At 36.9% G+C, this 23,637-nt stretch overlaps 1 protein-coding gene across 7 annotated transcripts in view; it reads right to left on the minus strand.

The window, feature by feature from the left end:
- The window catches only part of MYO9A (myosin IXA), a 257,885-nt gene that overhangs the window by 157,426 nt on the left and 76,822 nt on the right, over window positions 1–23,637 (minus strand). For all 7 annotated transcript variants that reach the window (XM_053594283.1, XM_053594282.1, XM_053594281.1 and 4 more), the window contains 4 exons: window positions 20,596–20,712; window positions 20,040–20,174; window positions 12,333–12,454; window positions 8,273–8,414 (listed from right to left, as the gene is read on the minus strand). In XM_053594283.1, the coding sequence (XP_053450258.1) occupies window positions 8,273–8,414; window positions 12,333–12,454; window positions 20,040–20,174; window positions 20,596–20,712 (516 nt within the window). The remainder of the gene's footprint in view (window positions 1–8,272; window positions 8,415–12,332; window positions 12,455–20,039; window positions 20,175–20,595; window positions 20,713–23,637) is intronic.

The following is a 23,637-nucleotide window of genomic DNA, read 5'->3' on the forward strand; positions in this document are numbered from 1 at the left end:
TATAATCATCCCTGTGAGGATACAGGGAGTCAGCAAGGGACTTCTGGACCCCAAAAGGAGGACAAAAACAGTGGAAAACTGGCAAGTGGTTGCATGTGTTCGATCAACCTAATCCCACTGGCAGCCGTAAGTAAAAGCAGCAGTGACTGCAAATAGGAAAGGCCATACCTGTGAACCGTTTCGGTGGGTTTGGACTTGGCACTCAGTTGAACTGCCTTGGGGAGAGCTTGAGCAGGAGTGCGGAGAACTTTGGGCATTGTCTAGGGCCCCAGACTGAGCTGCTAAGCTAGACGGAGCTAATAGTGTTCGGCTGTGGGCCGCAGGGAGCCATTGTGAGAGAACTGCCCCAGCAAGCTCCACCCTCAGGGTCGCAGAGCAAGGATCGGGAAGGAGCTAGCAACCTAGTGACTGAGCAGCCTAAAGGTGGGGACTGAGTTGCCTTACAGCCTTAACCCTCAGGTGCAGAGTGAGACCAGTTTTGGCACACTGGAGCCTCCGGATGTTGCCCTGGGTAGAGTGCCGTGGCGTCACAGCTCATAGCAACCTCAAACTCCTGGGCTTGGCGCCACCTGGACCTCCCTAATAACTGCGCCCGCCAGGCCTCCGCATACCCTGACCAGGAACTGCAGCAGCCGCGCAACTCAGCATCCTCCCTCCGGTACCCTCTCTGACTCCACACCGGCCTGCTGGTCTGGCAAGTTACCTGGTAGCTGCGTGCCCCCCCAACCCCAGAGCCCTCTATACCTCTGCACAGAGCCCTTCTCCTGGCCAGACACTGCTGGAGCCTTGGGCTCTCTGTGCCAAATTCACTGGGCGCCAGGCACTCCCAGAACCATACGCACCACCTCCCGCCCTGTTGCTGGATCCGGGTGTGTCACACTCCAGAGCTGCTTCCACAACCAGAACTCCCTGGCTGGGGCAGCCCCAGAGGAACTACACAGGGTCACTCCCTACAAAGATCCAGCAACAACAGAGTCATCCTGCTGGGGGCTACTCTTGGAGAGACAGCTCCCCAAGTCTGAGGACGGCCAGAGGCAACAGTGAAAAACAATCATGAGGCGAAATCAACAAAAAAACTCTGGCAATATGAATAATCAGAGTACATCAACTCCCCCAAGGATCAATGGGGCAGACACAACACAAGCAAATAGCTGACATGTCAGAAATCGAATTCAGAATCTGGATAGCAAATAAGATCGAATTAGAATTCCAAGCAGTAACCCAAAAGATATCTCAAGAATTCAACGAACTCAAAGACCGAATGACCAAAGATTTTCATTGAGACAAGAAGTTGTAACCCTCAAAGATCTGAAAAAAAAAAAAAAGAATGGAACAAGCAGAAGAAAGGATTTCTGACATTGAAGACAAAACTTTTGAACACTCCCAAACTCTCAGAGAGGAAGAGAAATGGAGGGCAAAAACAGATCACTCTGTCAGAGAGCCCTGGGATAATTTGAAGAAAAGCAATATTTGTCCTATAGGGATCCCAGAAAGCGATGAAGTGGCTTCACAAGACACAGGGTCTCTTCTCCATGAGATTATGAAGGAGAACTTTCCAGACATGCCAAGAGATTCTGAATTTCAGATAGCAGACAGTTTCAGAACTCCAGCATGACTCAACCTGAATAAGACATCCCCCAGACACATCATAATCAATTTCACTAAAGTTAATATGAAGGAGAAAATTCTGAAAGCAGCCAGACAAAAGAAAACCATCACCTACAAGGGCAAGAATATTAGAATAACTGCAGATCTCTCTGCTGAAACCTTTTAAGCTAGAAGAGGGTGGTCATCAACTTTTAATTTCCTAAAACAAAATAACTTTCAACCCAGGATCCTGTACGCAGCTAAACTGAGTTTCATTTATGATGGAGAAATTAAATACTACAATGACATTCACATGTTGAAGAACTTTGCCATAACTAAACCAGCTGTCCAGGATATTCTCAGACCTATCCTCTATAAAGACCAGTGTAATCCTCCACTACAAAAGTAAACCCACCCAGAAAATTTTGATCAAATTCCAACTTCCACAGTTGCAAAAGGATTAAAAATGTCCACCAGACTCTCGAAAGGCTTATCAATATTCTCAATTAATATGAATGGTTTAAATTGTCCTCTAAAGAGGCAAAGGTTGGCTGACTGGATACAAAAACTCAAGGCAGATAGCTGCTGCATACAAGAATCGCATCTTACATTAAAAGACAAATATAGACTCAAAGGTGAAGGGACGATCATCTATACTCCAGGCAAATGGAAAGCAGAAAAAAGCAGGCATTGCAATCCTATTCGCAGACACAACAGGCGTCAAACCAACTGAAATAATGAAAGATAAGGATGGACACTTCATATTTGTTAAAGGTAATACTCAATATGATGAGATATCAATTATTATTTATGCACCCAACCAGAACGCACCTCAATTTATAAGAGAAACTCTAACAGACATGAGCAACTTGATTTCCTCCAGTTCCACAGTAGTTGGAGATTTTATCACCCCTTTAGCAGTGCTGGACAGATCTTCCAAAAAGAACCTAAGCAAAGAAATTTTAGATTTAAACTTAACCATTCAACATCTGGACTTAACAGACATCCACAGAACATTTCATCCCAACAAAACTGAATACACATTCTTTTCATCAGCCTACAGAACATACTCCAAAATTGACCACATCCTAGGCCACAAATCTAACCTCAGCAAATTTAAAAATATAGAAATTATTCCATGCATCTTCTCACACCAACATGGAATAAAAGTTGAACTCAATAACAACAGGAACCTGCATACCCATACAAAAACATGGAAGCTAAACAACCTTATGCTGAAGGACGAGATTAAGAAGGAAATCACCAAATTTTTGGAACAAAACAACAATCAAGACACGAATTACCAGAACCTCTGGGATACTGCAAAGGCAGTCTTAAGAGGGAAATTTATAGCACTGCAAGCCTTCCTCAAGAAAACGGAAAGAGAGGAAGTTAATAACTTAATGGGACACCTCAAGCAACTGGAGAAGGAAGAACACTCCAACCCCAAACCCAGCAAAAGAAAAGAAATAACCAAAATCAGAGCAGAATTAAATGAAATTGAAAAAAAAGAATTATATAACAAATCAATAAATCCAAAAGTTGAAAACATCAGTAAAATAGATAAACCTTTGGCCAACCTAACCAGGAAAAAAAGAATAAAATCTCTAATTTCATTGATCAGAAATGGTAACGATGAAATAACAACAGACCCCTCAGAAATTCAAAAAATCCTTAACAAATACTACAAGAAACTCTATTTTCTGAAATATGAAAATCTGAAAGAAATTGACCAATACCTGGAAGCACACCACCTACCAAGACTTCGCCAGAATGAAGTGGAAATGTTGAACAGGCCTATATCAAGTTCTGAAATAGCATTAACTATACAAAATCTCCCTAAAAAGAAAAGCCCAGAATGAGATGGCTTTACGTCAGAATTCTACCAAATCTTTAAAGAAGAACTAGTACCTATATTACTAAACCTCTTCCAAAATACAGAAAAAGAAGGAATATTAACCAACACATTGTACGAAGCAAACATCACCTTGATCCCCAAACCAGGGGAAGACCCAACAAGAAAAGAAAATTATAGACCAGTATCACTAATAAATACTGATGCAAAAATACTCAATAAGATCCTAACAAACAGAATCCAACAACACATCAAAAAATTATACACCACTACGAAGTGGGATTTATCCCAGGGTCTCAAAGCTGGTTCAATATACATAAATCTATAAATTGAATTCGGCACATAAACAAACTAAAAAATAAGGACCATATGATTCTTTCAATTGATGCAGAAAAAGCTTTTGATAATATCCAGCATCACTTCATGATCAGAACACTTAAGAAAATGGGTATAGAAGGGACATTTCTTAAACTAATAGAGGCCATCTAAGCAAACCCACAGCCAATATCGTACTGAATGGAATTAAATTGAAATCATTTCCACTTAGATCAGGAAAAAGGGAAGGTTGCCCATTGTCTCCACTGCTCTTTAACATTGTAATGGAAGTTTTAGCCATTGCAATTAGGGAAGAAAAGGTGATCAAAGGTATCCACATAGGGTCAGAAGAGATCAAACTTTCACTCTTCACAGATGATATGATCGTCTATCTGGAAAACACTAGGGATTCTACTACAAAACTTTTAGAAGTGAGCAAGGAATACAGCAATGTCTCAGGCTACAAAATCAACACCCATAAATCTGTAGCCTTTATATATACCAACAATAGCCAAGCCGAAAAAACAGTCAAGGACTCTATTCCTTTCAAGGTAGTGCCAAAGAAGATGAAGTATTTGGGAGTTTATCTAACAAAGGATGTGAAAGATCTCCATAAAGGTAACTATGAAACTCTAAGAAAGAAATAGCTGAAGATGTTAACGAATGGAAAAACATACCATGCGCATGGCTGGGAAGAATCAACACTGTCAAAATGTCTGTACTACCCAAAGCAATATATAATTTTAATGCAATTCCTATTAAAGCTCCATTGTCATATTTTAAAGATCTTAAAAAAATACTTCGTTTCATATGGAATCAGAAAAAAACCTCAAATAGCCAAGACATTACTCAGCAATAAAAACACAGCTGGAGGAATCACGCTACCAGACCTGAGACTGTACTATAAATCAATAGTGATCAAAACAGCATGGTATTGGCACAAAAACAGAGAAGTAGATGTCTGGAACAGAATAGAGAACCAAGAGATGAATCCAACTACTTACCGTTATTTGATCTTTGTCAAGCCAATTAAAAACATTCAGTGGGGAAAAGATTCCCTATTTAACAAATGGTGCTGGGTGAACTGGCTGGCAACCTGTAGAAGATTCAAACTGGACCCCCACCTTTCACCATTAACTAAGATAAAAGATTCAAACTTAAGACATGAAACTATAAAAATACTTGAAGAAAGTGCAGGGAAAACTCTTGAAGGAATCGGCCTGGGTGAATATTTTATGAGGAGGACTCTCCAGGTAATTGAAGCAGTATCAAAAATACATTACTGGACCTGATCAAACTAAAAAGCTTCTGCACATCCAAGAACATAGTAAGTAAAGCAAGCAGACAACCCTCAGAATGGGAGAAAATATTTGCAGGTTATACCTCCGATAAAGGTCTAATAACCAGAATCCACAGAGAACTCAAACGTATTAGTAAGAAAAGAACACGTGGTCCCATCTCAGGGTGGGCAAGGGACTTGAAGAGAAACTTCTCTAAAGAAGACAGACACACGATCTACAAACACATGAAAAAAAGCTCATCATCCTTAATCATCAGAGAAATGCAAATCAAAACTACTCTGAGTAGCCCACATAACAAAATCCCAAAACCAGAGATGTTGGCGTGGATGTGGAGAAAAGGGCACACTTCTACACTGGTGGTGGGAATGCACACTAATACGTTCTTTCTGGAAGGATGTTAGAATACTTAGAGACCTAAAAATAGACCTGCCATTAGATCCTATAATTCCTTTACTAGGTTTATACCCAGAAGACCAAAAATCACAATATAACAAAGATATTTGTATCAGAATGTTTATTGCAGCCCAATTCATAATTGCTGAGTCATGGAAGAAGCCCAAGTGCCTATCGACCCACGAATGGACTAGCAAATTGTGGTACATGTATACCATGGAATATTATGCAGCCTTAAAGAAAGATGGAGACTTTACCTCTTTCATGTTTACTATGAAGCTAAATTGTAGCTTTCGCATGAAGGCTATAACCCAACTATAGCACAAGACTATGAGGAAAGGGCCAAGGGCAGGGAAGGGAGAGGGGAGGTTAGGGTGGAAGGAGGGAAATGGGTGGGGCCACCCCTATGGTGCATCTTAGAATGGGTACAGGCGAAACTTACCAAAGGCAGAATACAAATGTCTACATACAATAATTAAGAAAATGGCATGAAGGCTACGTCGAACAGTTTGATGAGAATATTTCAGATTGTATATGAAACCAGCACATCGTACCCCTTGATTGGGCTAATGTACACAGCTATGATTTAAAAATAAAAATATAATAATAATAAAATTAAATTAAAAAATCTACAACTATGACAGTGGACTTGTCTAGTTCTTCTTTTGCTTTCCTTTTGCTTCATATATTTAGAGTCCAAGTCACTAGGTACATACAACTTTTGGTAATTATGTCTTCCAGTTGAACTGGCCCCTTTTATCATGAAATGTCCCTTTTTATCTCTAGTAATATTTCTGGCCTTAAAATCTACTTTGGCCAACAATTAATAAAATTAAGCTAGCTCTTATCCTTTCCTCATCCTTCTACTTTCAATCTGGTACCACGGATAAATATCACAGACCAAATTGTATATGCTGTATGATTCAATTTATATAAAATTTAAAAACAATAACAAGACTGATAAAAAAGATACTGGCTACCTCTGAAGGGAGACTGAGCTAAGAAGGAGCATGAAAAAGCTGAACATATTAAGTTTTGCACATATTATGTACCTCGTGTTATGCTCAAGATTTTTACAGCTTGAGTTTTTCTTTTGTTTTACTTTTTAAACTGTATTTTAAATTTTGTTCTAAAATTCATGCTTTCCTGTCTTTTCGATCTCAAAAACTGGCACCTCCAATTTACCCATTAGCTCTAGCTAAAAGTCACTTATTAAGATTCCATCAATAAAGTCTGAGGACATTACCTCCAAAATATACCTCATCATCATCTAGGTCTCCCTAATGTCTACTGCCAACTTGAATGTTTCAGTTTACTTGAACATTTCATCTTAACTAGGAAAAAAAAACTACTCAATTGATCACTCAGGTTCCATTCTCAACCTCTGCTATCTCTTTTCCTCAAAGTAATCAAAACAATCGTTTAAAAGACACAAGTCACATCCTCTGCTTTCAATCTTTTCATAGTGCCCTATAATTTCAATAAAACAAAAATCCTTTCACCTGACCTTGAAGCCCTAAAAAATAAACCTGCTGTCCACTCTCCAAATTCTTTTTGCCATCACTATCTCCCTTGCTGATGATAATCTAATAGCACCAACGTGTTTTCAATTATTTCCACACATCAAACTCTTTCTTGTATCATAGCCTGTAATTTTCATCATCCCAATTCATCATCAATATAACATTACTCAATATCCTTCTTTCAACATTTAAGTCATCTTTCAACATTTAAGTTTCGTAGAGAGGTGTTTTGAGGAACCACAACTTCACTATCTATTATTTCACTACTTTCTCTCATAGAACCCATTCACCTATTTATAGCACATAGCCCATTTATCAATGTTATATATGGAGATGCACGCATCTGTATGTACACTTATGTATGTAGGTAAGTCAGGCACATGTCTTTCTAGTTTATCATTAGATAATTCTGAACACCAAACACAGAGTCGGACACAGGATTTATGTTCAATAAATGCTTCTTGAATAAATAAATCAACAAATCGATGAATAAATCATCTCAAGACACATACCTCAAGACCCAGGAAAAAACATATTGCTCCACTAATTTCATTGCCTGGGAAATTAGGTAACTCCAACAGCAGGTTTAAACATCAAGGGTTAGAGAGTAATAGACTCGCCAATCACCAAAAATTAAACAAAATTTTAAGATTCCCTTCCACAGGAGTTAGGAGTTTCAATACATAAATTAAAAGTGCAAGCTCACAAATAGCTAATGGTGTATGAACACATGGAGACTCTGTCAGGCCTTTAAGGTACAGAGAAGGGAAAATTCAACAACTTAACTGGATGAATGAGTCAGTTTAAGAAATATAGATGTTATCTATTCCTTGAGATCTCAAAGTTTATTAGAATGAACTGACATCCTCAGGCTTATCTGCAGACAAAACCAACAGAAACATTACCTTACCTATTGAAAAACAGAATCCGAATTTCCGAAGTATCTTTATAAAATGTTTCCATTACAGAACAAGAGTTTTCACAAACTCTAAAGAGGGTAGTGAAACAGGAAGAGTGACACATAGGTTACTATGGAAGTTGTGAGAGAGACTATGTTATGGTCCATTATTTCACTTCCAAGAAACACAGTCAACACTGCCCTTTATGATTCACCTGTTCAAGTTTCAACTTGCTGGGCTTATCAGTGTTGCTGGGAGGGCTGAAGGGCTTCATTTGTTTCCAGCTGCATGGATTTTATGTTTCTGAATTTTTGTGTATCTCAAACTTTCATAATTACCCACATACAACCAAGAACATACCTCTGTCCTGAAAGTATACCCAGTGAGAAATTTACTGACCTTTACTCCATATTTTACTTTTCCAGCATAATGTTTTATAATGAAAGCAGGCTCCATAACAGCTGGAAATTCGATGTAAGAATTCTCTTCATGTTGATGCTTAAATTTGTCCAGCAATGTTTGGTTTGTAGCCTGTGGAAAGCTGAATTTTAAAAAGAAAGAAAAAAATACCAAAGAAAGAGGCAGTAGTTAGTACAGTTCTTTTTTAAGCACAATATAATTATATTGCCATCTAACATTTAGCAGTTTACAAAGAGTTTTTGCCTATATTATCTAATTTGATTCTTACAGCAAGCAAAAAAATGAGTATGATATGGATTGGTGTTCCTATTTTATAGGTGGGGGATCAAAACTTGCCATTTGCCCAGATTTATGTTTTGCAAGTAGCGAAATTAACTCAAGTTGTTACATATTTAGCTTAATTTGCATTGTTCTGCCCTACTGCAAAATCCAAAGCCAAACAAACCCCAAATCATGTGTTCTTTGGGTCCAAGAACTTCCAATATAAGAATAGTTTCTCAATTTTCATAAGTCCTTAACATCCATGGACATTATTTGGTTCCTTTGCTTTTAGAGACAGAGTCTCACTTTGTTGCCCTCAGTAGAGTGCCATGGTGTCACAGCTCACAGCAACCTCAAACTCTTGGGCTTAAACGATTCTTATACCTCAGCCTCCCGAGTAGCTGGGACTATAGGCACCTGCCAGAAAGCCTGGCTTTTTTTTTTTTTTTTTCTGTTTTTGATTGCAGTTGTCATTGTTGCTTAGCAGGCCCAGGCCAGGCTCGAACCTACCAGCCTCAGTATATGTGGCTGGCGCCCTACTCACTGAGCTATGGGCACTGAGCCATTTGGATCACCAATTCTATCAATGACCTTAAGTAAAATATAATTTTTTTTTTGAGACAAAGCCTCACTATGTCACCCTTGGTAGAATACAACCTCAACTCTTGGGCTCAAGCAATCCTCTTGCTTCAGCCTCCTAGGTAGCTGAGACTACAGGTGTCTGCCACAACATCTGGCTAGTTTTTCTATTTTTGGTAGAGACGAGGTCTCACTCTTGCCCAGGTTGGTCTTGAGCTCAAGCAATCCACTCACCTTGCCCTCTCCAAGTGTTAGGATTACAGGCCTGAGCCGCACCCAGCCTAACTTTTGAGAACATCTTTCCTAATCCATAAAATAAGTACAATTCTAGATAGATATCATAGTGCTAACAGAACTAAATAACATCAGTAAAAACATCTAATACTAGCTGGCATTCTATAGAGATTACATAAATGTTATTGATTCATGTTGCCAATGGTGTTTTCCTAGCTGGCATTCTATAGAGATTGCATAAATGTTATTGATTCATGTTGCCAATGGTGTTTTCCTTGTCACCTTGGCCTGCTTTATCTTTAAAATACTATCACTTCCTCAGAACCTTGTCACTCCAAACCCAAAAGCTATTCTGGAATGGATCACAACACTTACCAATTTCAAACACAGACTTCAGTAGCAGTTACTTTAACAGTCTCACCAGTTCTAAACCTTTTTTTCAAGTTACCAAAGCATATTATCAAAATTAATTTTCCTATTATAGTGCTTTAATTACCTTCCTCCCCTACTCAGAAAATTTATGGTTCACCAAGGCAAAGAGACTGACTCCAAGTCAACCTTTGCAAACTTGCATCTCAGAACTTCCACATAGAATGCCTCCCTTAAGGCAGGATGCTCATTTCATTGTCTCTAGGTAACAGTTTATTTACCTTCTAATCCTCTGAGTCACTGAAAAGGTTATGATGTATTTTTCTCTTACTTTTAAATGGAGAATTTTTAAAAATGGAGAAATTTTCAAAGGAAAGAAGATAAACATGAGAACAGTCCAAGAAAGATGGAAAGGAAAGCTCTCCACGGATCCTGCATTCAATAGACATATATGGACACCTATTATGTTATCAGGCAAAAGAGCATAGAACAGGGAATATCAGATATTACTGCTCATTTTAAAGCTTTTAATCTAATGTTTCCCAACTCTGAAACTTTCAAAACTATTTAATTTATCAGGGTGGTGTCTTACACTAGGGCAAAATTCACAAAATGTTGCCTTAAATAAACGCTCTAATCTTAACTTCAGTCTTGGTTAAACTGAAAATTCTGATTCAATAGATCTGGGGTATAAGTCTGAAATTATACATTTCTAACAAGCTTCAAGTGGTCCACTACTTCCATCAGCAGATCACACTTTGAGTACTACTCATACATAACTTTGAGACTTAACATCCTATTACACTCTTCCTCCTTCCTTAATGCCATTCTCTATCCTATAGAAGCCAGCTTAAACAACTTGCCCAACATCATACAGAGTATAACTAACAGAAATAAGATTATCAAAGACTTCTGACTCCAAACCCATGCACCTAGAGCACTAGGAACGCACTGAGTAATGTAGGAACACCACTAAGTATATATATATTTCATGTTATATATTCCATATAGAGCAAAGTATTTTTAGAGAAAAAATATAAATATTTGGGAGCTAAATATTTAAATTCGATATTTGGGAGCTTATTTCTACAAGCTCCAAAATAGTCCTTCCTAAACGTAACTAATTTATTGTCAATCTTCCTTTATAGGTATTGGTAGAGGAAAAAAACTTCAAGCCTTTGCATATTTTGGGATGTCTGAGACAAAAATATGCCTCCTTGACATATTATTTTGAACTAAAGTTACAGGAGAAACAGTACATTCAAGGAGGGCTTCTGTCCTCTTCTTTTCCTTTTTTCCTCTTTCCATTTATTTATTTGTTTATTTATTTATTCTTTAGAATATTATAGGGGGACATGTGTTTTGCTTATATGAATTGCAGTTTGTACAGTCAAAGGTATAAGTGTGTCCATCACACAGATAGTGCGCATTGTGCCCATTAGGTGTGAATTTACCATGCCTCCCTAACCCCCCTCACCTAAATTTTACTACTATTGAGTTTTACTAACAAACGTGTACATGGGTGGTGGTCGATTAGTTCCAGTTTAATAATGACTATATATGGTGTTTGTTTTTCCATTCTTGCCATACTTCACTTAGGAATGGTCTTGAGCTGCATACAGGTTTACAAAAGGTAAAGTCTCATTCTGTTGCCCTGGGTACAGTACCCATCATAAATCATAGCAACTTCAAACTCAACTCAAACTCTTAGGCTCAAATGATCCTCTTGCCTCAGCCTCCCAAGTAGTTGGCACTAAAGGGTCCTGCCAGAATACCCAGCTAGTTGTCCTATTTTTAGTAGAGACAGAGTGTCACTCTTGCTCTGGCTGGTCTCCAACTGCTGAGCTCATGTGATCTACACACCACGGCCTCCCAGAGTGCTAAGATTACAGGTGTGAACCACACTCCTGGACAAGATTTGCTGTTAATAATTAAACTAGACAGCAGGCATAAACATTAGACTGTCCCACACAAATCTAATACACAGTCTTCTACTTGGGATAAGAAAATCCCCAATATTTTCTATTCTAATTTAATAGGTATAATATTAAAGTAGGAATCAGTTAAAGTAATTCAACTCTTAAATTTTCTACTAAAGAATCATAAAAAAAATCCTTACAATCTCCTCATCTCAGTTTTTTCAATTCTAGATATTTTATAGAGCATTGTGAATATTCTGGAGGATGCTATGTGAAGAATTATTTTTGAAGTTTATATTTAATTTTGGCATATGTTGCCATTACATAGTCAAGACAGATGTTCCTAATCTATCATGACATTCTTTTCTGCTAAAAATGAAACTGCAATCACATCTCATACATAAAATTCAATTCCAGAAGAAAAAATCATGTAACCAAATAAACATAGGTCAACAAATTTAACACCAGAGTCAAAGAAATCAGGAAACACATTAAAAAAAAAAAAAAAAAGACTTCAAATAGTGAAGTCCATTCTATTTACCTAGAAACATATTTTAAAAACTACATGCAAGGAACCTGTTGGCTCTTTATCTGACAATGTCATAACAAAGTTTAAACTTAAAAAGAAATGAGAAGCCCAAATAACCAATAATAAAATTGAAAAGAATCATACGTACTTGCTTTCTTCATCCAAAAGATGGAGCAGACCTGTTGGTTTTTTGCTAATAAGATTTATGCAACAGGTATTATCAATATAATCTATGTTGTGCCAGCTGATACCTTCAGTTCTATATTCCTCCTAGGAAAGCCAAATATAAAAATAACGATTTATTCACCTTGCAGAAAATAATGCATACATGAGGTAAATATGGGTACATAATACAGTAATACAGATTGAAAAGGTTTTGCCATGCTTTAAAGAAAAAGTCTAAGCTTCTTTTTACCATCAATTTATACTACAAAGGATGAATAATTTTGGTTTTACAAATCTTGATAACAAAGTCTATAAATATACATGTGTATGTATGTGTATATATATACAGACTTCTTTCAAACTAAATTTTTGTTTAGAATCCTACATCTAAGCCCACTCTAATCAAAATTAGGGCTGGATTTGTCGTAACTGGATTTGTTTTATCACTATGAGATAACTCAGACAGTGAAAAATACACCATGAAGAAATCTAATCTCTCCCACATGATCGGAAGCCATCAAAGAGGACTGCATTGGCTGGATCATCAACAATGAATTTAGTGAAATCAGAATTTCTGAGAAAAGTGAGCACTGATCAGAGACATAAATCATACGGAATTCATACATACTTAAAATAAAATCCTTAGAACATTTTTTTAAAAAAGAAAAGCTTTCAAATTCCAAGATTAAAAATCTCAAACCTCATGTCTTGGCAACTATTTAAAATACTCTTATGAAGAACTTATTTTTTTCTTATTCTTTCTCTGTACAGGAAAATATTCTTTTATTCATCCCTTTGATTGCTTTAGTTTTTAGATTTTTTTTTTTTAGAAAGATGCACCTGAAAATGTAAAGAAGATACTTTTCTACACTGCAGTGATAATTAGGTGCCAGGTAAGATAAAAGGTTTATCTAATGGTTCTAGCAATCACAAATAATAACACACAAAAAAATAATTCTTTGCAAATATGGTGGTTTTGCAAAACAGTGATTTTGTAATTCTATCTTAGTATATTTATCTTGTAAAGAAGAATAAACCCTATGATAGAATATGGTTACCCTAATCAGGAAAGGTAAATGCTTAATTTTTCCTGTTTAAGAATTTCACAAGAGGGCAGTGCCTGTGGCTCAAGGAGTAGGGTGCTGGTCCCATATGCCGGAGGTGGTGGGTTCAAACCTAGCCCCGGCCAAAAACCACAAAAAAAAAAAAAAAAAAAAAAGAATTTCACAAGAGGGCGGCACCTGTGGCTCAAAGGAGTAGGGCGCCAGCCCCACATGCTGGAGGTGGCAGGTTCAAACCCAGCCCCGGCCAAAAACTGTAAAAAAAAAAAGAATTTCACAAGAAATTGTTACATAAAGGTCACTCCCAAACTGCAATACAAAAGGATCCCTCCCCAGCTCTTCTTTTTTACACCATGAATAATAAGCATCCTAAATATCATGAGCATAATGATTTTTGCAGACTTTACTAGAAGTCCAAAGGTCTTCCTCATCCTTTCTTCTCAATGACCACCCAAATACTCCCAGCCAAAGTCAGCTTCTAATACAATGGATAAGATTCACTTGCTTATATTATCTGAATGCAGTCACATGATACATACTCTTTTTGTCTTCTTGTTTTCTACTCATCTAATGTTTCAGAGACACATCCATTTTGTTGGATGCCCTAGAGTTCATTGACTTTAACTGCTGTAGGACAGACACTGTGAAATAACACAATCTCTCATTTATATATTGTCTGTGGCTATTTTCTCAAAGACAGCAAAGATCACATGATGAAATAAACTAGAAAACATATTTATCTTACACTTTGCAGAAAAAGTATGCCACATGCTTCTACAAAGCATTAATTCTAAAACTAAAATGTACCACAGGATCACATGAATGGCTTGTTAAAACATAGACTGTTAGGTCCCATACCCAGAATTTCTGAAGAAGTACAGAGTACTCAGAATTTTCATTTATAAATAGTTCCCAGGTGATGCTTATGATACTAATGAGCAGGACGAAGAAACACTTTCAGAAACACACTGTAGAGTATTCCATTGTATTTATACACAATAACTTATACACCCTTTCTATTGATAGACATTGCATTGATTTCCAAATTATGGTCCTTAAAAGCTAACAATGCCATAAAATCCATTTCTACACAAGACTCTGTGTGTACATTTATATATATTTTGAGTGTATATTTAACTACAATGGATATTGCCAGTTTTCTGAAGTGGTTGTACCAATCTGTATAACCACTACCAGTGTATATATAGTAGTTTCCTTATTGGCATATCTACAATACTTGTATTATCAGCTTTTCCCATTTTAGCCATTCTGGTGATTGCCTAAGGGTATTTCATTGTGGTTTTAATTTTAATTTCCCTGAGAAGTAATAAGGGAAAAACATTTTCCCTTGTTTACTGCCCATTTTAACATCCCTTTGAATGACATACTTATGTTTATGATAAAAACTCTTAGCAAATATCCTTGCCTTTGGCTTATACTGTTCTTCTCTATAAAGTTTTAATTATATATTCAATTTCTTTAATTGTTACAGAACAGATTTTCTATTTATTTTGTGTCAGTCCCAAAAAGTTCTTTTTTTGTATCATTTACTAAGTCTACTTATTGACTAACAGTAAGTTGTTCAGTGAGTCAGACTATCTTTGTTTTTTCTCTCTCTTTTCTATTTGAGACAGGGTCTCACGCTATCACCTGGGCTGGGAGTGGGATGGTGTCATCATAGCTCACTGCAACCTCAAACTCCTGGGCTCAAGTGATCCTCCTCTGCCTCAGGCTTCCAACAAGCTGAATAAGCACACTAGGTCAAGCCAATTTTTTTTTTTTCTTTTAAGAAGGGGTCTTCCTTTTACTCAGACTGCTTGAAGTTCGGGCCTCAACCAATCCTCCCATCTTGTCCTCCCAAAGTGCTGGGATTACAGGAATGAGCAACCAGGCCCAACCTTTATTATCTTCTTAATATGTGTAGAATCGACAATGCAACCCTCTTTATTACAGAGATTCTAGTTATTTTCCTCTCTGTGTTTCTCTATGCTCCTCTTTTCTTCTGTGTCTCCTCCTGATGAATTACTTCAGGTATTTACCAAAGTTATCGGTCTTTTTAAAATACTACTTTTAGTGCCTGATTCTCTCCCATGGTATATTTGCTTTCACTTTTATGTAATTTCTTCGTTTCTTCAATATTGTTAAAAAGTCTATACTTCCCAAAGCAATCTACTGATTTAGTGCAATCCCTCCAGTGTCATAGTTCTTTGTTTCACATGGAACCAGAAAAAGCCCAAATGGGCTTTTTAACAATGTTGATTCTTCCCAGCCAGAACTATGATATGTTCTTCCATTTGTTAATATCCTCTGCTATTTCTTTTTCTTAGGGTTTCATAATTCTCTTTGTAGAGGTCCTTCACCTCTTTTGTTACGTATATTCCTAGGTATTTCATTCTCTTTGAAGCTACTGTGAAGGGAATCCTTCTTTGATTAGTATCTCAACTTGGCTGTTATTAGCATATACAAAGGCTACTGATTTGTGGACATTGATTTTATACCCTGAGACATTACTATATTTCTTTTTTTTTTGGTTGCAGTTCAGCCGGGGCCGGGTTTGAACCCGCCAACCCTTGGTATATGGGGCCGGCGCCTTACGGACTGAGCCACAGGCTCATGAGTCTCTGGGGTTCTCTAAGATAATATATTTAGCAAACAGTGAGAGTTTGGCCTCCACTGTCCCCAGTTGGATGCCCTTTATATTCTCTTGTCTGATTTCATTGGCTAGAACTTCTAGCACTATGGTAAACAGTAGTGGCAGCAGAGGACATCCTTGTCTGGTTCCAGTTCTAAGCAGAAAAGCTTTTAGTTTTACTCCATTCAGTATATTAGCTGTGGGTTTGTCATAGATGGCTTCAATCAGTTTAAGGAAAGTGACAATTATACCTATATTCTTAAGTGTTCTTGTTAGAAAAAGATGCTAAATTTTATCAAATGCTTTATCTGCATCTACTGAGAGGATCATATGGTCTTTGTTTTTGCTTCTATTGATATGATGAATTACATTTATGGATTTACATATGTTAAACCAGCCTTGCATCCTAGGATGAAGCCTACTTGATTATGATGTATGATTTTTTTAACGTGAAGCTGTAATCCACTGGCTAAGATTTTGCTGAGTATTTTTGCATCTACATTCATTAGTGAAATTGGTCTAAAGTTCTTTTACTGGTTTGGATTCACAGTGGTATTTGCTTCATAGAATGGGTTGGGGAAGATTCCTTTCTTCTCAATGGTTTGGAATAGTTTCTGCAGTATGAGTATAAGCTCGTCTTTGAAGGCTAGAAAGAATTCTAGTGTGAAGCCATCTGGTCTAGGGCATATTTTGTTGGAAGATCTTTTATTGTTTCTTTGGTCTCAGTGCTTGATATTGGTTTCTTCAAGAGATTTATTCTTCTTGGTTAAGTCCAGGGAGAGGATGTGATTCCAGGTATTGGTCCATTTCCTCTGGGCATAGTGTTTCTTGCACTAGTAAGAGATAATCTCCTATATCTCACCACAACCTCAAACACCTGGGCTCAAGCAATCCTCCTGCCTCAGCCTCCAAAGTAGCTGGGACCACAGGCACACATCATCACACCTGGTTAATTTTTCAATTTTCGGTCAAGTCAAGGTCTTCCTCTTGCTCAGGGTGGTTTCAAACTCTCAGCCTCAAGTGGTCCTCCTGCCTTGGCCTGCCAGAGTACTAAGATTATAGGCATGAGCCAGCCAGCCATTGTGCTCAGCCAATGTTTATACCGCATCTACACTGTACCATTTTGTGTCTAGGTAACATTTATACACACAAACTTAGCATTGTGTTACAACTGCCTACAGTATTCAGTAGAGCAACATGCTGCCCATGTTTGCAGACTAGGAGCCTAAATGTATAGGAGGCTATGCCATGTAGTAGGTTTGTGTAAACATACTCTGTGATGTTCGCGCAACAAACAATCACCTATCAATGCATTTCTCAAAACACATCTCTACTGTTAAGTGGCACACAACTAAACTGGGGTTCACAGACTGTCTCAACTATTCTTCAGTCCATCTTCCACAATTCCAATTCAAGTCTCCTAATAAATACATTTCAAGTAGTTCCTCACTCTGTAAAAGAAAAAAATCTTATTTTCTCTGCATGACATGCAAGGTCCCAGTTTGTAGTATAATGTTACCTTTACCTAAAATACCTTTCCCCACTGACAATCCAATGAGCTCCAACTTGTTCAAAACTATATTCTGGAATCACCTCTATGAAACCTTTGCGGACTTCCAGGCAATTCTAATCAACTTCATCCTTTGTGTACATACTCTACCTTCTGATTACAGCGTTTATCATCTTGCATGGCAATTACTGTATCTCTCTCCCATCCCAATGTACCTACTATATACTCCTTCTGGACAAAATTTAGAACTGAACCATAATAAGCATATTCAAGATTTTCCCTACAAAAGCTTCTTTGATGCTTCATTTTTTATCTTTTTTTCTGAAACTGATTTTGTAGTCAACTGAATTTTACAAATAATCACTGGGTACCCATCTCATACCGGGTTATCAATGATGCACAAATAAACAAGAAACTTAATATTTAAACTGTCTTAAATCTCTTATTAGCAGCAAATCCATTTTAAGTGGAAGAGCTAGGGAAGAGAGAGAAAGGAAAAATAATATATACAGGCCGACAAAGAGACACACCTACTAGATCAAAGGCATTACATCAAAGGCATACCCACTAGATCACAAAATACAGAAGACTTGAGAACAAAAAGTTATAGCACAAAACTTTGAAATTCAGAGTAGCAAGCAAACGAGGAACACCCACCCCCTAGAAGTTGTGAACACATTTTCTAAACTGTAGGGATTTATTTTTATATAACACATTTATGGTCAAGGCATTTCTTATGGCTCTCCATGTCTAATTTAGACTTCTGGAAAAGGTAAGAATAGTTTTAGTTCACAAAAAAAGAACACATTTCTTCTTCAAAAGTAATTTAACCAGTCTTCTATTTAATGGTCCACAGAGCAACTGATGCTTTGCTCTGTAAACTGAGAACACACTCAACAAAAGGCATTCTGTCACCCCTCTAACATAAGCAAGAGAAAAAATATTTTCACTTAGTATGTTAAGATCCCTAGTGTGAATCAACAGACTAAGATAGCAATCTCATGTTAGCTTTTAGTTGAAAGCAAAAATTACGGAGCCATGTGTTAAGGCTTAAACACTAGTTTTAGACATCACCTATAAAATTAGAATAAATGTGTAGCTAAAAGGTCATGTGTTTGAAAGTTTCAGCATTTGGCTCAGTGCCCATAGCACTGTGGTTATGGCGCCAAGTACATACACAGAGGCCGGCGGGTTCTAATCCAGCCCAGGCCAGCTAAAACAACATGACAACTGCAACAAAAAATATCCAGGCATGTGGCGGAGCCCTGTAGTCCCATCTATTTGGGAGGCTTAGGCAAGAGAATCGCTTAAGCCCAAGAGTTGAGGTTGCTGTGAGCTGTGATGCCATAGCACTCTATCAAGGGCAACATAGTGAAACTCTGTCTCAAAAATAAAATAAAATGAAATAAAAGTTTCAGCATTCATCAAGGCAGCCAGGACCAATACTATTATGCTACTGTTAACTATTATGCCCTTTGAACAAAAGAAAAATGCTTAAAGCTAAGAAAGAGTATAACAAGCTCAAATGATGAAGGGCTTAGTGATATATCTTTTCTCCCCCCTTGATCTATAGACCTGCTAAGCACTATTGTGGTTGTTTTGTTCATTCTCCCTTTTTTATCATTTCTCTTCAATTGAGCATGATGAACCCTGGCTATCTATCCCTATATCCTCATACACAAATTGAAATTCTAGGTTACAATCTCAACTTGTGCTGGTTTCAAAGTTAGTTTAGAGAACAAGCCCACATTTTGTTTGACCCTTTACCCTAACAATTCTCACGAAAACTGAAAGTTTACTGTTTTTATATGAACTCAAGAAAATCTTAGGATTCTCACAAGAAATACCTGTTTACCCACTTAGTCTGCCTATGCTGTTCTGTTTCCTTGTGTCCATAATCTATGTTGACTCAAGATTCTATTAGTAACTTCCTCTGTCCCATCCTGGCACTAAGAAATCAAAGCAATCAGACAAGCATACAGTGGGCCCTCCATATCCAGGAAGGAATGGTTCCAGCATCCTGCACTGCAGGTATCAATCCACAGATGCTCAAGTCCCTTATATGAAATGGCTTACTACAGTTGGTCCTCTGTTTCCACAGGTTTGTATCTGTGGTTTTGTATCTGCTTAATTTCAACTTTGGATCTGAAACCTGAACATATGTAAGGCTGACTATACTTAGTATTACACACAATGACCAAGTCCATTACAGCAGTTAAAAATCAATACACCAACAAAAATTCAAAACAAATCTATGCATCTCTTCATTCAAAGGGGTACTCAAATAAATGCATATTAGCAAATCTACATGGGACTATAAAATCCTATGTGACATGGCTCAAAAACTATGCTCTAATTTGTCATCTGCCTATAATGATATGTGCACACAATATCTACACTGAAACATGAAGTTTTAAATGCTTACCATGAATATGACTCAAAAACCTGTTGGAGGGGGTCAAGCATTACACATATTTAAGTACTCACTTGCTCCAATTTAAAGATATGCTGGTTAAAGTAGTGTTGTAAACGTTCATTAGCAAAATTAATACAAAACTGTTCAAAGCTGTTACTTTCATAATCTTCAAACCCAAAAATATCCAGAACACCAATGGACAAAGTCTACAAAACAAGAGAAAATTTTGATTAAAAAATGATGCTCACATGTACGTTATGAATAATATCCACAATTTAACTAACAAAATGTTCAAGTCCTCTATAGCAATGGAGAGGGGATTGTTTGGGGCCAGTATTCAACCAAAATCCATTACAAGTATTTTAGCTTTTTGTAACAGTAGAGATTATATGATTCTATTTATACTTTTAAAAGTAACTCACAATATACATCTTTACATCTTCAGAAGGTAAATACATAGGGAAAAAAGATCCAGACAGACAGAAGAATTCCTCTAAAGAGGGTGATAAATAACAAAACTAAAAGTCATTCGACTTGTTACTCTACATAGTTTTGTTTTTAAATTTCATATATTAACCAGTTTATTAAAACAGTTTTCAAGGGAACATATATTATAATCCAAAGTACCTTGGTTTCATGCTCCAAATCTTTACTATTCAAAAGTGCATGATTAATGCGAAAAACTATCCAGTCAAATAGGGCACTATATAGAGATTTAGCCATGGAGTTTCTCACTGTCACAGCCTGAAAAACAAGAAAAGGGTTAGGAGTAAAAATGGAATTAACAATGGTATGATTGAGATACTGCAACAAAGTGTGTCTTGCTCTTACTCTAGAAAGAAAACTTACTATCCTGAATTAGAAACAAGTTTTTCTCTCAACATTAATAACCTGTAATTGAGTTTTTCTACATGTACTCAGTAATTTAGTCCAATTCAGGGAATCTAACTGCCATGAACAATAAGAGAAACAAAATATAGGTCACTCAGTCAAAAACATTTTTACTAAAAATTGGAGTATATGTTTCCTCTAGGAAAGAAGAAACATGTATAATTTGAAGTTTACAAACAAATGACTTTGCCAGCTAAAATAGGGAAGAGTGTTCTAGGTAGAGGAATAAAATTTGTTAATAAAAAGGCATTAATATTTGTGGAATCATAATCATACTCTTAAAACATACATATAATACAACCACCCTTACATTCCTAGTTATCTTCAGCTTGTATTCCATAGGAACCTCTAGAATTACTGCATCCCCAGAGAATGTAACAATACCTTCATGATGAAGTTACAAAATTTATTTTGTGCCTCACTTCAAGCTTTCTCCAGTTCATGGTAATCTCTGTACTATCCATCTGCTCAATATTACCCTATGTCTGAAATTATTCTAAAAAAATGAAGTCTATTAATTAAAGAAATTCACAATTTGTAAAGCACTTGAATTTACAAAAAAAAAAAAAAAAAAAAGGCACATAAATTGAGTCCTGGCACTTAGAAGAATACAAATCCTAAACAATTATGTGGCGGAGGGGTCTGTACCTTGTATATTCAGGTACATATTTATGTCCCTCAAATGTAGAGAAAATAGAGAGTAATGATTAGGAGATAAGACGATCTAACTGATCCCATTTTTCTACTTATTTTAACTGTGTAACTGGGATCCAATTACTTAAACTAGGCTACAGGTTGTACATCTATAAACTGGAGATAATACTATGACCTAGCAGATAGGTAATGAATTAATTTCTGACTATCGGGGGGGGGAGGAGGAGGAAGCTTCATATTTTTAGATCAAAAAATAAATGTCTCCATAGGAAAGAAAAGACTGGTATCAAATTCCCCATCTTCAACATCAGAAGCACGAAAATAAACGGATGGTGTTTATACAGTTCTGAGAGAAAAAGGAACATGACTATAATTCTACCCTTAGGGAAGTTAACAAAGTACAGTCATCCTTCAGTATCTGTGGGGGGATTGGTGCCAAGACCTACCTAGGATACCAAAATCCAAGGATGTACAAGTCCTTCTATTAAATGGTATCGTATTTGCATATCACTTATACATAATCTCATACTTAAAACTATCTCTAGGTTACCTATAATAATACCTAATACAAAGTAAATGCTATGTAAATAGCTGTTATACTATATTTCTTTTAGTATTATTTTTTATTGATTTCCCTCAAAACTTTTTTTTTTTTTTTTTTTTTTTGTAGAGACAGAGTCTCACTGTACCGCCCTCGGGTAGAGTGCCGTGGCGTCACACGGCTCACAGCAACCTCCAACTCCTGGGCTGAAGCAATTCTCTTGCCTCAGCCTCCAGAGTAGCTGGGACTACAGGCGCCCGCCACAACGCCTGGCTATTTTTGGTTGCAGTTTGGCCGGGGCTGGGTTTGAACCCGCCACCCTCAGCATATGGGGCCGGCGCCCTACTCACTGAGCCACAGGCGCCGCCCCCCTCAAAACTATTTTTAATCCATGGTTGAATTCTCAGATGTGAACCCTCAGATGTGGAGGACCAACTCTCAAGAAAACCAACAGTAAATTAGTACATATAGTATGATACTATTCCATTTCTCTCCAGAAAGAAAAATAAAAAAGAATGAAGATAATCTGATCAAATTCAACAAAAGTAAAATATTTTAAAACCAAGTAAATAAGCATAAGGCAGAATAAACATAAACACATTAGCCATCACAATAAATTTTATAAATAGATTGTATTTTTAGTTAAAAGACTTTCAGACTAAGATAAAAACTAAAGCCTATTTACCACATTTATGGTTTATATGATGCTCCATTTTTATAGAATACAATAGCCACACAGAATCCAGATATACCAATATAATACCTCCTTATAACTTCCAATTTTATATTCTTACCTCTTTTCTCTGAAACAGTCTTGCCTATCATAGCTTAATCTCAGTAAATTCAAGTACCAAGTAGTATTTTCCCATCCAAACAAGATCTCATTTAGTATTTGCTATCTCACTGAAGGGTACAATTATTCTTATAGTTGTATAAACCAGAAACTTAGGACTCACCCTTGACATCTCTTATTTCTTCCCTGCCTCTTCATTATTCGAGTCAATTACTAAGGCTAATTTTCTTTCTTTTTAAATCAATATATTTCTCCATATTAGTATGTCACCATTCTAGACAAAACAAACATTTTTCTCCTTACTATTACAGCCTCAGAACTCATCTGTCTACAGCCACTCTTACCTTCTGTGTTAGACAGAATCCTAAAATGTCCCCCAAGATTCTCATTCCCTGGAGTACATGTTCTATATGATCTCCCTCCCTTAAGTGCAAGCAGAACTGTAAATACAATGTATTTCACCCCCATAATTAGCTTATGTTATTATGATAAAGGTGAAGGGATTTTAAAGATAAAAGGAACAAAGTAAGTTGATTTATTAGTGAATCAAAGAGATATCATCCTGGGGGGCCTGAATTAATCACAGAACACTCTTCAAAAGGAACTGGAGTCCTGCTATCAGAGACTGTCCTGTTGGCTTTGTGTATGCAGGCACATGGCAAGTAATAGCATATGCCTTTAGTTGCTGAGAATAGCCGGACTACACTGACTGCCAACAACAAAAAAATTTCATACTCCCATCCTACAACCACAAGAAAATGAATCTTTTCAACAACCTGTGAACTTGAAA

This window comes from Nycticebus coucang, chromosome 6 (genome assembly GCF_027406575.1).
Source record: "Nycticebus coucang isolate mNycCou1 chromosome 6, mNycCou1.pri, whole genome shotgun sequence".
NCBI classification, from domain to species: Eukaryota; Metazoa; Chordata; class Mammalia; order Primates; family Lorisidae; genus Nycticebus; species Nycticebus coucang.